Here is a 14,946-nt window from a genome sequence, read left to right on the forward strand (position 1 = left end):
GCCGTCTTGTCGTTGTTGGTAATCAAGCCTACCACTGTTGTGTCGTCCGCAAACTTGATGATTGAGTTGGAGGCATGCGTGGCCATGCAGTCGTGGGTGAACAGGGAGTACAGGAGAGGGCTCAGAACGCAACCTTGTGGGGCCCCAGTGTTGAGGATCAGCGGGGTGGAAATGTTGTTGCTTACCCTCAACACCTGGGGGCGGGCCGTCAGGAAGTCCAGTACCCAGTTGCACAGGGCGGGGTCGAGACCCAGGGTCTCGAGCTTGATGACGAGCTTGGAGGGCACTATGGTGTTAAATGCCGAGCTGTAGTCGATGAACAGCATTCTCACATAGGTATTCCTCTTGTCCAGATGGGTTAGGGCAGTGTGCAGTGTGGTTGAGATTGCATCGTCTGTGGACCTATTTGGACGGTAAGCAAATTGGAGTGGGTCTAGGGTGTCAGGTAGGGTGGAGGTGATATGGTCCTTGACTAGTCTCTCAAAGCACTTCATGATGACGGAAGTGAGTCCTACGGGGCGGTAGTCGTTTAGCTCAGTTACCTTAGCTTTCTTGGGAACAGGAACAATGGTGGCCCTCTTGAAGCATGTGGGAACAACAGACTGGGATAGGGATTGATTGAATATGTCCGTAAACACACCAGCCAGCTGGTCTGCGCATGCTCTGAGGGCGCGGCTGGGGATGCCGTCTGGGCCTGCAGCCTTGCGAGGGTTAACACGTTTAAATGTTTTCCTCACGTCGGCTGCAGTGAAGCCCTTTTTGAGGTGGATATCAAAGACACAAGTATTGCAATACATAGGAAATATGGTGCAATTTGGGACGCAACCAGTGAAAACATGTTGTATTCAAGGGCAAGTTCTTGCTATGGTCTGCAATTCGCAGAGCATAGCGATACAACAAAAGAAAAACTGGCTTTTTTGTTATTTCGGTTCATTGCTTTTTCTTTTCTTCATTTGAGCATATTCACGTGCTGCTTGGGAGCCTGGTTGAGGAGGAGGCGGAGGAGGAAGAGGAGGGGAGGAGGAGGGCGTTATAATATAGGTTCTCTCACTTCGCGTCTGTCTTTTGCCCACTTTGATGCTGAAGTCATTTTATTGAGGAATAAATAAATTGTCTATGTGAAGAACCTTGCCCGGCACACGCATATCTCACCGTCACTAATAGGCAGATCAGGCCCCTGAACAAATAAACTATTGTTTACATTGACAGAAGGGGAACAAGTTGAAGGGATAAATACACAGGACTCAGTCTGGAATAAATGTTATGAATTATTATATATGCCAGGCTGTATATCGGCCTGCCAGGCTGTATATCGGAACAAAACATCACTTGAGGATTCTGAGTGAAAAGAGCGATGAATCATGCATAATTAACTTGGACGAACATCTTTGAACATCAAATGTGTTGTTGTTTGTTGTGTGTAATGTTATGGCTCAAAAGATGGCCTGGTTATAGATGTACAAATTTTGAGAATAAGATTATGAACATGCAGAACAGTCTCAGTGAATATAGACAACACAGATATATCCTAGATTTCTTGTCAAAAACAAAAAGTCCTGTTTTCATGTGTTGTGTTCAATTGTTGTAACTCTACAATTGCGTCTAAAATGGCACCTTATTCCCTATATACTTCAATATTTTTTTATCAGAGCCTACATAAGGAATAGAGTGCCATTTGGCAAGCAACCTTCATGTACAGTAATAGAACACGCTAAGTAATAGTTGCGCCCCAACCTATACATACAGTACCAGTCAAAGGTTTGTACACACCTACTCATTCCAGGGTTTTTCTTTATTTTTACTATGTTCTACACAGTAGAATAACAGTGAAGACTTCAAAACTATGAAATAACACATGGAATCATGTAGTAACCAAAAAGTGTTAAACAAATCTAAATATATTTTATATTTGAGATTCTTAAAAGTAGCCGCCCTTTGCCTTGATGACAGCTTTGCACACTATTGGCATTCTCTCAACCAGCTTCATGAGGTAGTCACCTGGAATGCATTTCAATTAGCAGGCGTGCCTTGTGACAAGGGGTGGTATACAGAAGATAGCCCTATTTGGTAAAATACCAAGTCCATATTATGGCAAGATCAGCTCAAATAAGCAAAGAGAAACGACAGTCCATTATTACTTTAAGCCATGAAGGTCAGTCAATGAGGAAAATTTCAAGAACTGTGAAAGTTTCTTCAAGTGCAGTCGCAAAAACCATCAAGTGCTACGATGAAATTGGCTGTCATGAGGACTGCCACAGGAAAGGAAGACACATAGTTACCTCTGCTGCAGAGGATACTACGTTCATTAGAGTTACCAGCCTCAGAAATTGCAACTCCAAAAAAAGCTCAAGTAACAGACACATCTCAACAACAACTGTTCAGAGGAGACTGTGTGAATCAGGCCTTCATGGTCAAATTGCTGCAAATAAACAACTACTAAAGGACACCAATAAGAAGAAGAGACTTGCTTGGGCCAAGAAACACAAGCAATGAACGGACATTAGACTCGTGGAAATCTGTCCTTTGATCTGATGAGTCCAAATGTTAGATTTTTGCTTTGCTTTGTGAGACGCAAAGAAGGTGAATGGATGATCTCTGCATGTGTGGTTTCCACCGTGAAGCATGGAGGAGGAGGTGTGATGGTGTGGGGGAGCTTTGCTGGTGACACTGTGATTTATTTAGAAATCAAGACACACTTAACCAGCATGGCTACCACAGCATTCTGCAACGATACGCCATCCCATCTGGTTTGTGATTAGTGATACTATCATTTGTTTTTCAACAGGACAATGACCCTGTCACGTTTCTTCAAAGTCGAACCCAGAAGCAGACCAGGACAAGGAGAGTAGGAAAAAGGTGAGTATTTATTTACAAGTGAATGGGTAGATATATCCAGGTGGTGTAGCGGGTAGCGGTGATGAGTTGATGGGAGTAAATAGGTGGATCCAATGGGGAAGCGGAATCTTCTGACGACCAGGCGGGAATGGGGTAAATGATCCGGGTGAGTAATGTTCATGGCTAACGATCCGGCAGGGAATGGATGTCAGGTCCGGGCTTATGAAGAGGAGAGATGATGATCAGGACCAGGTGTGCAGATAGCTGATGGGATACAGGTGCGGGTAATCAGAAACCCCAACTGGCTACATTGCCCGGCAACCAGACAGGGTGCGTTCCAGGACGCCGGAAAAACTCTCCAGGACAGAACATAGGCAAAAAACAGACTCAGGAAACGGGATTCGTGACAGACCCAACACACCTCCAGGCTGTGTATGGGCTACTTGACCAAGGAGAGTGATGGAGTGCTGCATTTGTTGACCTGGCTTCCACAATCACCCGACGTCAACCCAAATTAGATGGTTTGGGATGAGTTGGACCGCAGATCGAAGGAAAAGCAACCAACAAGTGCTCAGCATACGTGGGAACTCCTTCAAGTCTATTGAGAGAAGCTGTATGAGAAAATGTCAAGAGTGTGCAAAGCTGTCATCAAGGCAAAGAGTGGCTACTTTGAAGAATCTCAATTATAAAATATATATTTTGAGTTGTTTAACACTGTTTTGGTTAATACATGATTCCATATGCGTTATTTCACACTTTTTATGTCTTCCCTATTGTTCTACAATGTAGAAAATAGTAAAAATAAAGAAAAACCCTTGAATGAGTAGGTGTCTCTAAACTTCTGACTGGTACTGTATATAGTGCATAACTTTTGACCAGAGTTTCCCTATGGGCCCTGGTCAAAAGTAGCGCATTATACAGGGGATAGGGTTCCATTTGGGACGAAGCCACAGAAGCAATACAAACCAGACCCCAGATGCCCTACGACAGTCTTCCATTTTGCCGAAGACATTTCATCACAAAGACAGAGTGGAAAGTGACAGCATTGAAGGAGATCAAGTAAACCAAATCTCCTGAAAATCTGAAAATATTTCACTGCCTTACAATGGCACTCGAAAAACACAGCTTGATGATGGCAAAGACGAATTCCAAAAGGTTGATGCTGTCTGCTGTTAACGTTTTTTCAACATCCCTTCTAAATTCAAATGTAACCTTTCTTTCTGGTCTCTCTCAAGCCTGTGAATGTCAGAACAGAACAGTGCTACATGTCTGATTCTTATCCTTTTCCCAGTCACTTCTGAATTATTCAAGAACAATAGTATATTAGCACCGCTTTGAACATAACTGTATGCACAAACGAATCCATTTAGCTTTTTACAGATATTGAAGCACTGTTCATGTTGTCTATGATCTTCCGCTGTCAATTTCAAATGCAGGGTGGCACGCTCACGTGCCCACACACACACACACACACACACACACACACACACACACACACACACACACACACACACACACACACACACACACTCCTCCCAGAGGAACAAAAAAAGAAACAATGGAGCAAGTTCATGTCCATACACATGGATGGAGTTTGTGTTCACATCACCCACATGTTCACATCAAATAGCCGTCAAGCTAAATCTGTGCAATTGAGTCTTTCTCATCAGACACCTCAGTAGTCACAAATGAGGAAAACCCAGCAGCAGCAGCAGCGACACCAACACCAGAACCCCCCATGTAGATAAGAAGCATACTTTATTTGCAAGCAAAACCAAATAATTTGCCTCTCTCCCCATCACTACCCCTCTCGGCAGCTTTATGATAAACAAACAGTTGCTAATAGAGTCAGATGCCAGATCCTCCCTCACTCACTCCCTCACTCCCTCACTCACTCACTCACTCACTCACTCATTCATTCACTCACTCATGCTCTCTCGGCAGCTTTATGAAAAACAAACAGTTGCTCATGGAGTTAGCTGCCAGACCTCCCACTCTCTCGATCTCTCCCCTTCAGCTTGCCCATATGGCTCTAGTCAAACATTGTGCACTATATAGGGAATAGGGTGCCATTATGGACACAGACCTGATTGCCATATATTATTACCATGACAAGAGATTAGATATTAATCTCCAAACCACTAGGTCTGGAGTCCAACCCATCTCTCCAAGTGTCCAAAACATCATACTTCCTCTGAGTAAAATGAGGAAGAGAAGGAGGTCTAGAGCATCTGAGATAAGAGACACTTCCCTCTTCCTAACCCTCATTATTCCCTTCATCTAGATTCCAGGCCCAACCTCACAGCATCGACAGCATCCTGCTCTGAGCTCTAAGGCCTTTGAGAAACTCTCCTCATTTCACACGGAAAATAGCAGCTCTCAGGTGATCAATAGCCACGCATCAGCTAACAGAGCATTAAAAAGGCAGTGAGAAACAAGCCTGTCCTTATGCAGCTTTGAAGAGAGAACAGAGGAGGAGTAGAAAGGAGGGTTGCGTCCCAAATGGAACCATATTTCCTACTTAGCTCACTACTTTTAACCAGAGGCCTATTGTTTTAGAATTAAGTGGCTAGGATTTTCTTGACTCAGGTCACAATTTCTTCTGTATCATGACCATCCATCAATGGCTTGTTTAGTAACGTGGATATATTTCTCTTACTACATCCTATCTTCAAGGGGATGTTCAGCATTGCGGTACCTTTGCCCCTATCATTGATTTTTACCTAGTGGTGGCTAAAGTTAGCTACTATTTGTAGTGACAGTTTAAAACTGACGAAACCATGGATTACAGTTTCTACTGGTCTACATTCTGTGTGAGGAACCATCTAACATTAAGTTGCAAAATACTGAACAATCATGTTAGGGTATTCAGGTGTTATAATTTTAAACTTAAAAAATTGCCACAAAGAACCTAAGTGTGTGACACAAAAAAAAGGAACAATGGCAAATATAAACTCAGCAAAAAAAGAAACATCCCTTTTTCAGGACCCTGTCTTTCAAAGATAGTTTGTAAAAATCCAAATAACTTCACAGATCTTCATTTTAAAGGGTTTATTAAACAATGTTTCCCATGCTTGTTCAATGAACAATAAACAATTAATGAACATGCACCTAGGGAAAGGTTGTTAAGATACCAAGAGCTTACAGACGGTAGACAATTAATGTCACAGTTATGAAAACGTAGGACACTAAAGAGGCCTTTCTACTGACTCTGAAAAACACCCGAAAGTTTCCCAGGGTCCCTGTGTGAACGTGCCTTAGGCATGCTGCAAGGAGGCATGAGGACTGCAGATGTGGCCAGGGCAAAAAATTGCAATGTCCGTACTATGAGACACCGAAGACAGTGCTACAGGGTGACAGGACGGACAGCTGATCATCCTCGCAGTGGCACACCACGTGTAACAACACCTGCACAGTACAACACCTGGAAACGGCACATCCGAACATCACACCTGCAGGAAAAGTTACAGGATGGCAACAACAACTGCCCGAGTTACGCCAGAACACACAATCCCTCCATCAGTGCTCAGACTGTCCGCAATAGGCTGAGAGAGGCTGGACTGTTGTAGGCCTGTTGTAAGGCAGGTCCTCATCAGACATCATTGGCAACAACGTCAAATATGGGCACAAACCCACTGTCGCTGGACAGACAGGACTGGCAAAACGTTATCTTCACTGACGAGTTGCGGTTTTGTCTCACCAGGGTTGGTGGTCGGATTCGCGTTTATTGTCGAAGGAAGGAGCGTTACACCGAGGCCTGTACTCTGGAGTGTAATTGATTTGGAGGTGGAGGGTCCGTCATGGTCTGTGGCGTTGTGTGTCACAGCATCATCGGACTGAGCTTATTGTCATTGCAGGCAATCTCAAAGCTGTGAGCTACAGGGAACACATCTTCCTCCCTCACGTGGTACCCTTCCTGCAGGCTCATCCTGACATGACTCTCCAGCATGACAATGCCACCAGCCATACTGCTCGTTCTGTGCGTGATTTCCTGCAAGACAGGAATGTCAGTGTTCTGCCATGGCCAGCGAAGAGCCCGGATCTCAATCCCATTGAGCATCTCTGGGACCTGTTAGATCGGAGGGTGAGGGCTAGGGCCATTCCCCCCAGAAATGTCTGGAAACTTCAGGTGCCTTGGTGGAAGAGTGGGGTAATATCTCACAGCAAGAACGGGCAAATCTGGTGCAGTCCATGAGGAGGAGATGCACTGCAGTACTTAATGCAGCTGGTGGCCACACCAGATACTGACTGTTACTTTTAATTTTGATCCCCCTTTGTTCAGGGACACGTGACAGTGAGAGGACGTTTCTTACAATGACAACGCTACCATTTGTGGGGAATACAACAATGGCAAATGTTCACAAGCAGTATGGTACCAGGGTTTGGGTCAATTCCATTTAAATTCCAATTCCAGTCAATTCAGAAAGTATACCTAATTCTAAGTACAATTACACATTTTCCTAATTTACAGTGCCTTGCAAAAGCATACCTTGGATTTCTTCACATTCTAATTTGTTACAATTTTGATATAATTGTATTTTTTTGTCAATAATCCAGAAACATTCTAAAATGTTTTAAAGATGAATAAACATGTAATAACTAAAATATAGTCATTGCATACGTTTTCAGTTCCCTGAGTCAATGACATGTCAGAAAATCCCTTCGCATCGATTATAACTGAATCTTCTTTGGGAAAGTCTCTAAGAGATTTCCATGGATTGTGCAATAATTGCCTATTATTCTTTAAAAAAATGTCAAGCTCAGTCAAGATGGTGGGGATCATGGCTAAACAGACATTTTCAAGTCTTGCCACACATTTTCAAGAAGATTTAAGTAAAAACTGTAACTTGGCTACTCAGGAACATTCAATGTCTTCTTGGTAAGCAACCCCAGTGTAGATTTGGCCTTGTGTTGTAGGTTATTGTCCTGATGAAAGGTGAATTCCTCCCCCAGTCTCTGGTGTAATGCAGACTGAAGCAGGTTTTCCTCTAGGATTTTGCCTGTGCTTAGCTCCATCCTGTTTATTTTTATCCTGAATAACTCCCCAGTCGTTGCCGATGTCAAGCATACCCATACAATGATGCAGCCACCAACATGCTTGAAAAAAAGGAGGCAGTTACTCAGTGATGTGTTTTGTGGAATTTGCCCCAACCGTAAGGCTTAGTATTGTGTCAAAAAGTCTATTCCTTTACTGTGTTTTTTGCAGAATTACTTTAGTGCCTTGTTGCATTCAAGTTGGATATTTTCTGTATATTTGTATTCTTCTGTTCACCTTGTCATTCAGGTCATTATTGTGGAGTCACTACAATATTGTTGATCCATCCTCAGTTTTCTCCCATCACAACTACTGAACTCTGTAGCTGTTTTATAATCACTATTGACCTCATGGTTACATCCCTGAGCAGTTTCATTACTGTTCTGCAGCTATGTTCAGAAGGACGACTATATCTTTGTGCCATGATGGCATGAAGGGATTCGGGAGACAGGCGCAGGAATGCGTAATAGTTTTTTTTATTCAGCCCAAATTATGGCGTGCCGCGTAAAGGAACGGGGACGAAGACCAAACAAACATGCAACAAAAACACAGGGTTGAATCCCAAACAAAAGAGCGAGGAGTATATTGAATAAATAACACACGCGCACAATGATTAACGCATGGGACGTATCATCTGCACAATCCACAAGGGCACAAAAGCCTAAAACACACAGCACAGGTACTCACACGCACCAATGGACATTGTAACAATAATCGACAGGACAATGGTGAACAAAGGGCACACTTATAGAATTACTAATCAAATGGGAATAGGGACCAGGTGTGCGTAATGACAGTTATGTAGGGATCCGTGACACATTGATGTGTCTGGGTGGTGTAATACATAATCCACAGCATAATTATTAACTTGACCATGCTTAAAGAGATATTCAATGTCTGATTTGCTATTGTTACCCATTTACCAATCACTCTCCCTCTTTATGAGGCTTTCGAAAAGCTACCTGGTCTTTGTAGTTGAATCTGTGCTTGTATTGAATTCAATACTTGACTGAGGGACCTTACAGTTGTTGTATGTATGGGGGACAGAGGAAGGGCTAGTCCTTAAAAAATTGTCATCCCCTGTTATTTCACATAAAGTGAGTCCATGTATCTTATTATGTGATTTGTTTAGCCAAATGTTACTACAGAACTAATTTAGGCTTTCCTAAACAAAGGGGATGAATACTTACACTACCTTTCAAAAGTTTGGGAAATGTCCTTGTTTTCCATGAAAACATTTGTATTTTTTATTTTGTTTCACCTTTATTTAACCATGTAGGCTAGTTGAGAACAGGTTCTCATTTGCAACTGCGACCTGGCCAAGATAAAGCAAAGCAGTTTGACACATACAACAACACAGAGTTACACATGGAATAAACAAACATACAATCAATAATACAGTTGAAAAATCTATATACAGCATGTGCAAATGAGGTAGGATAAGAGAGGTAAGGCAATAAATAGGCCATTGTGGCAAAGTAATTACAATATAGCAATTAAACACTGGAATGGTAGAATGTGCAGAAGATGAATGTGCAAGTAGAGATACTGGGGTGCAAAGGAGCAAGATAAATAAATAAATACAGTATGGGGATGAGGTAGATTGGATGGGCTATTTATAGATGAGCTATGTACAGGTGCAGGGATCTGTGAGCTGCTCTGACAGCTGGTGCTTAAAGCTAGTGAGGGAGGTAAGAGTCTCCAGCTTTAGTGATTTTTGCAGTTCATTCCAGTCATTGGCAGCAGAGAACTGGAAGGAGAGGCGGCCAAAGGAAGAATTTGGGCTTTGGGGGTGACCAGTGAGATATACCTGCTGGAGCGCGTGCTACAAGTGGGTGCTGCTATGGTGACCAGTGAGCTGAGATAAGGAGGGGCTTTACCTAGCAGAGACTTGCAGATGACCTGGAGCCAGTGAGTTTGGCGACAAGTATGAAGCGAGGGCCAAAGAGAGTGTACAGGTCGCAGTGGTGGGTGGTATATGGGGCTTTGGTGATAAAATGGATGGCACTGTGATAGTCTGCATCAAATTTGTTGAGTAGAGTGTGGGAGGCTATTTTGTAAATGACATCGCCGAAGTCGGGGATCGGTAGGATGGTCAGTTTTATGAGGGTATGTTTGGCAGCATGAGTGAAGGGTGCTTTGTTGCGAAATAGGAAGCCGATTCAAGATTTAATTTTGGATTGGAGATGTTTAATGTGAGTCTGGAAGGAGAGTTTACAGTCTAACCAGACACCTAGGTATTTGTAGTTGTCCACATATTCTAAGTCAGAACCGTCCAGAGTAGTGATGCTGGATGGGCGGGCAGGTGCGGGCAGTGATCGGTTGAAGAGCATGCATTTAGTTTTACTTGCATTTAAGAGCAGTTGGAGGCCACGGAAGGAGAGTTGTATGGCATTGAAGCTCGTCTGGAGGAAAGTTAACACAGTGTCCAAAGAAGGGCCAGAGGTATATAGAATGGTGTCGTCTCTATAGAGGTGGATCAAAGGATCACCAGCAGCAAGAGCGACATCATTGATGTGTACAGAGAAGAGAGTCGGCCAGAGAATTAATCCCTGTGGCACAAAGATAGAGACTGCCAGAGGTCCGGACAACAGGCCCTCCGATTTGACACACTGAACTCTATCAGAGAAGTAGTTGGTGAATCAGGCGAGGCAATCATTTGAGAAACCAAGGCTGTTGAGTCTGCCATTAAGAATGTTGTCATTGACAGAGTCGAAAGCCTTAGTCAGGTCGATGAATATGGCTGCACAGTATTGTCTCTTATTGATGGCGGTTATGATATCCTTTGGACCTTGAGCGTGGCTGACATGCACCCGTGACCAGCTCTGAAACCAGATTGCATAGCGGAGAAGGAATGGTGGGATTCGAAATGGTCGGTAATCTGTTTGTTAACTTGGCTTTCGAAGACCTTAGATGTAGGTCTGTAGCAATTTGGGTCTAGAGTGTCTCCCTCTTTGAAGAGGGGGATGACCGCGGCAGCTTTCGAATTTATGGGAATATCAGACGATACGAAGGAGAGGTTGAACAGGCTAGTAATAGGGGTTGCAACAATTTCGGCAGATCATTTTAGAAAGAGAGGGTCCAGATTGTCTAGCCCGGCTGATTTGTAGGGTGTCCAGATTTTGCAGCTCTTTCAGAACATCAGCTATCTGGATTTGGGTGAAGGAGAAGTGGGGGAGGTTTGGGCAAGTTGCTGTGGGGGGTGGAGGGCTGTTGATCGGGGTGGGGTAGCCAGGTGGAAAGCACGGCCAGCCGTAGAAAAATGCTTATTGAAATTCTCAATTATAGCGGATTTATTGGTGAAATTAGTTGCAAAATGAAGAGGAAATATAGTCAAGACGTTGACAAGGTTATAAATATATATTTTTAAATGAAATAATAATTGTGTCCTTCAAACTTTGCTTTCATCAAATAATCCTCCATTTGCAGCATTTATAGCCTTGCAGACCTTTGGCATTCTAGTTGGCAATTTGTTGAGGTAATCTGAAGAAATTTCACCCCATGCTTCCTGTAGCACCTCCCACAAGTTGGAGTGGCTTGATGAGCACTTCTTACGTACCATACGGTCAAGCTGCTCCCACAACAGCTCAATAGGGTTGAGATCCGGTATCTGCGCTGGCCACTCCATTAAAGACAGAATACCAGCTGGCTGCGTCTTCCCTAAATAGTTATGGCATAGTTTGGAGCTGTGCTTTGGGTCATGGTCCTGTTGTAGGAGGCGTCCACAGGGTATTTGCATGGCATTGCCAAATGGAGTAATATCCTTCATTCTTCAATATCCCTTTTACCCTGTACAAATTTCCAAATTTTTAGTATGTTATTCAGATGTTATCATTTTCATCTTAAAAAGGTGCCACAAAGAACCTAAGTGTGTGACACACTGAAAAAAACTGAACAATGGCAAATATACAATGACAAAATATACAATGATCCGAACACCTCAAACTTAGGTTTGTCTGTCCATAACACTTTCTTCCAATCTTCTTCTGTCCATTGTCTGTGTTATTTTGCCATCTTAATATTTTATTTTTATTGGCCAGTCTGAGATATGTCTTTTTCTTTCCAACTCTGCCTAGATGGTCAGCATCCGGGAGTCGCCTCTTCACTGTTGATGTTGAGACTGGTGTTTTGAGGGTACTATTTAATTAAGCTGCCAGTTGAGGACTTGTGAGGCATCTGTTTCTCAAACTAGACACTCGAATGTACTTGTCCTCTTGCTCTGTTGTGCACCTGGGCCTCCCACTCCTCTTTCTATTTTGGTTAGGGCCAGTTTGCCTTGTTCTGGGAAGGGAGTAGTACACGGCGTTGTACGAGATCTTCAGTTTCTTGGCAATTTCTCGCATGGAATAGCCTTCATTTATCAGAACAAGAATAGACTGACGAGTTTCAGAAGAAAGTTATTTGTTTCTGGCCATTTTGAGCCTGTAATCAAACCCACAAATGCTGATGCTCCAGATACTCAACTAGATACTCAACTAGAAGGCCAGTTTTATTGCTTCTTTAATGAGGACAACAGTTTTCAGCTGTGCTAAAATAATTGCCAAAGGGATTTCTAATTATCAATTAACCTTTTAAAATGATACACTTGGATTTTCTAACACAGCGTGCCATTGGAACACAGGAGTGATGGTTGCTGATAATGGGCCTCTGTACGACTATGTAGATATTTCTTAAAAAACCTGTCTTTTCCAGCTACAATAGTCATTTATAACATTAACAATGTCTACACCGTATTTCTGATCAATTTGATGTTATTTTAATGGACGAAAAATTCATTTTCTTTCAAAAACAAGGACATTTATAAGTGACCCCAAACTTTTGAACAACTATATTTGATTTGTGAATGTTTTATTATTCTTTTTTTAAGTTAAAATCTTTCACTTTGACATTACATAGGTTTTTGTGTAGATTATTGACTGGAATTTAAATGGAATTGACCCCAAACCTGTATGGTATACAACAAATTGCATATACTCACAACCCCCACTAATGAGCCAGATCATCCCCGTCAACCTGTATTATTAGCCACAAAGCATTGTTGTTGAGGTGGCAAAATCACTCCAGCCAGGCCTATTCACATCAAAGAGATGTTCCACTGTTGTTTCGCATAAACATTTTTGTTCCATTTAATGTCCAACCGCCGCTAATGCCAAATCATATGCAGGCCTTTGATATTTACTGAGGCACGTAGCCCTACTCTTGTTTTCATGCTAAAATAGAGAAGCTTGTCTAATCAAATTCAAACACCAGTGTGCAATTCCCCGGAGTGTTGCCACACAGAATAATAAACAACTCATTTTTCTATTACTGTCGATTATATTGGGGATTGTCCCCTTTCGCAATATCGGAACCAATAAGGGGTGAATGGTAGTTTCTGGAGTATTGCTGTAGTTGCTAACTTGCTTATTGCAGCGCAATATGCTGGATGATGGCACGTCAAAGCTCTCTGTTGTTCATGACAGCTTGTAGTTATTGTATGCACTATAATTGTATATTGTCATGACAATTAATGTTCCAGGAACAGGGATATCCCAAACCCAAACCACTTCGAGATATAAGCCAAATAAATGGTAGTAATCATACAGTGATATTATCCCTAAACCTATAAGAAACATTGTGTGGACTCAAACACTTTCCCAGCAGCTGGATTTTTGCCTATAGTGTATTTACTGGGCAGAGCCTAACCATCCTCAAAGAGACCAAAGAACCCAGTCACCTCCCTCTCTGTATCCTTCCACTCTCTCTCCCCCTTTCTCTCTCTCCCCTTTTCTCTCTCTCCCCCGTCTCTCTCCCTCCCCCGTCTCTCCCTCCCCCGTCTCTCTCTCTCGCTCTCTCTCTCTCTCTCTCCATCCCTCTCTCTCTCCCCCTACTCATTCTCTCTCCAACCTCTCTTCCCTTCCCATCTCTCTCTCTCTCTTTGGACCTCACCCACCCACTGGCTAGGTACAAACCACGGGAAACCCTTGTGTATTGTGGTTCACTCTGTGCCCCCTCTGTGCCAACCTAATGCAGTTGGTGCTCGCCCCTGCACTGGCATAGGCAGATGGCAGTGATGTGTGCCACAGTCTCAGGGACCCCCGCCCATCTATTATCAATGAGATGCCAGCTGCTGGCAGGGAGTTACGGTCTAAGGTGACCTCTGGGTACATTTGACACACTTTTTTACGTCGACTAACCACCTGTCCCACCGCGGACTGCCTACGACAATGTGAAACATATGGGGATGCTTCCTGTGTTATACCCCAATAGAGATGCATTACTTGGAAAGAGAGACTATAACAATCCTTATGCAGCCTGTATGCATAAGCATGAGAGGAATGTAGATAGACTATTAATTTGGATACAAGCCTACTGAACACATTATAAGCACATCAAATAGTGGAGATTTTGGGTAACCCAAATTAAAGACTTAAATCGGAGAAGAAAATAGGTGCAGATGTAATGCTTTTGCATGTGTGTGTGTGCAGGTGTACTATCTTACCTGTAATGGATGACGGGTGGGTTAGCCTTGGCAGAGCAGTCAAACTTCACTAGGTTGCCCTCCAGTATGGGCTGGGGCTCCACCGACAGGTTGACAAGAGGCAGGTCTACATGGGCGAGAACAGAGGGTCAGTCTATAAACCAACACCAGACTACATATTAGGACAGCTGTGCCTGGGTCATGTTCGTTAGGGCTTCAAAACATTTAGCAACGGACGACAAAAAAGAGTTCAGGTAATCCCTTTTCTTCCATTCCGGTACCTAATAAACCCTGGACTGGGAAAGAGGAAGGGATAACCAACACTGGATGTGATGACAGAATCTAGGCCACAATTAATATAAAGTCACAATGCAGAATTTGCGCAAATAGTGCATTACGACATATTTGTTTAACCTGCATGTGGTTAATTGAAATGGTAAAATGGTTTAGTGTCTGTAAAACCAGATTGAGTCCTCTAATAGCGTAGGTGGATTGTGTGTATGTGTTTGTTGTTTGTTGGTGTGTGTGTGTGTGTGTGTGTGTGTGTGTGTGTGTGTGTGTGTGTGTGTGTGTGTGCGTATGAGTATGCACGTGCATGTGCATGTGACCCCAATCA

General features: G+C 43.1%; 1 protein-coding gene across 2 annotated transcripts in view; it reads right to left on the bottom strand.

Moving 5' to 3' along the window:
* Positions 1–14,946, bottom strand: part of kirrel3a (kirre like nephrin family adhesion molecule 3a) — a 272,346-nt gene that overhangs the window by 39,793 nt on the left and 217,607 nt on the right. For both annotated transcript variants that reach the window (XM_021617614.2, XM_021617613.2), the window contains exon 6: positions 14,352–14,457. In XM_021617614.2, coding sequence (XP_021473289.2) covers positions 14,352–14,457 — 106 coding nt within the window. The remainder of the gene's footprint in view (positions 1–14,351; positions 14,458–14,946) is intronic.

The sequence above is a fragment of the Oncorhynchus mykiss genome, chromosome 10 (assembly GCF_013265735.2).
Source record: "Oncorhynchus mykiss isolate Arlee chromosome 10, USDA_OmykA_1.1, whole genome shotgun sequence".
NCBI lineage: Eukaryota > Metazoa > Chordata > Actinopteri > Salmoniformes > Salmonidae > Oncorhynchus > Oncorhynchus mykiss.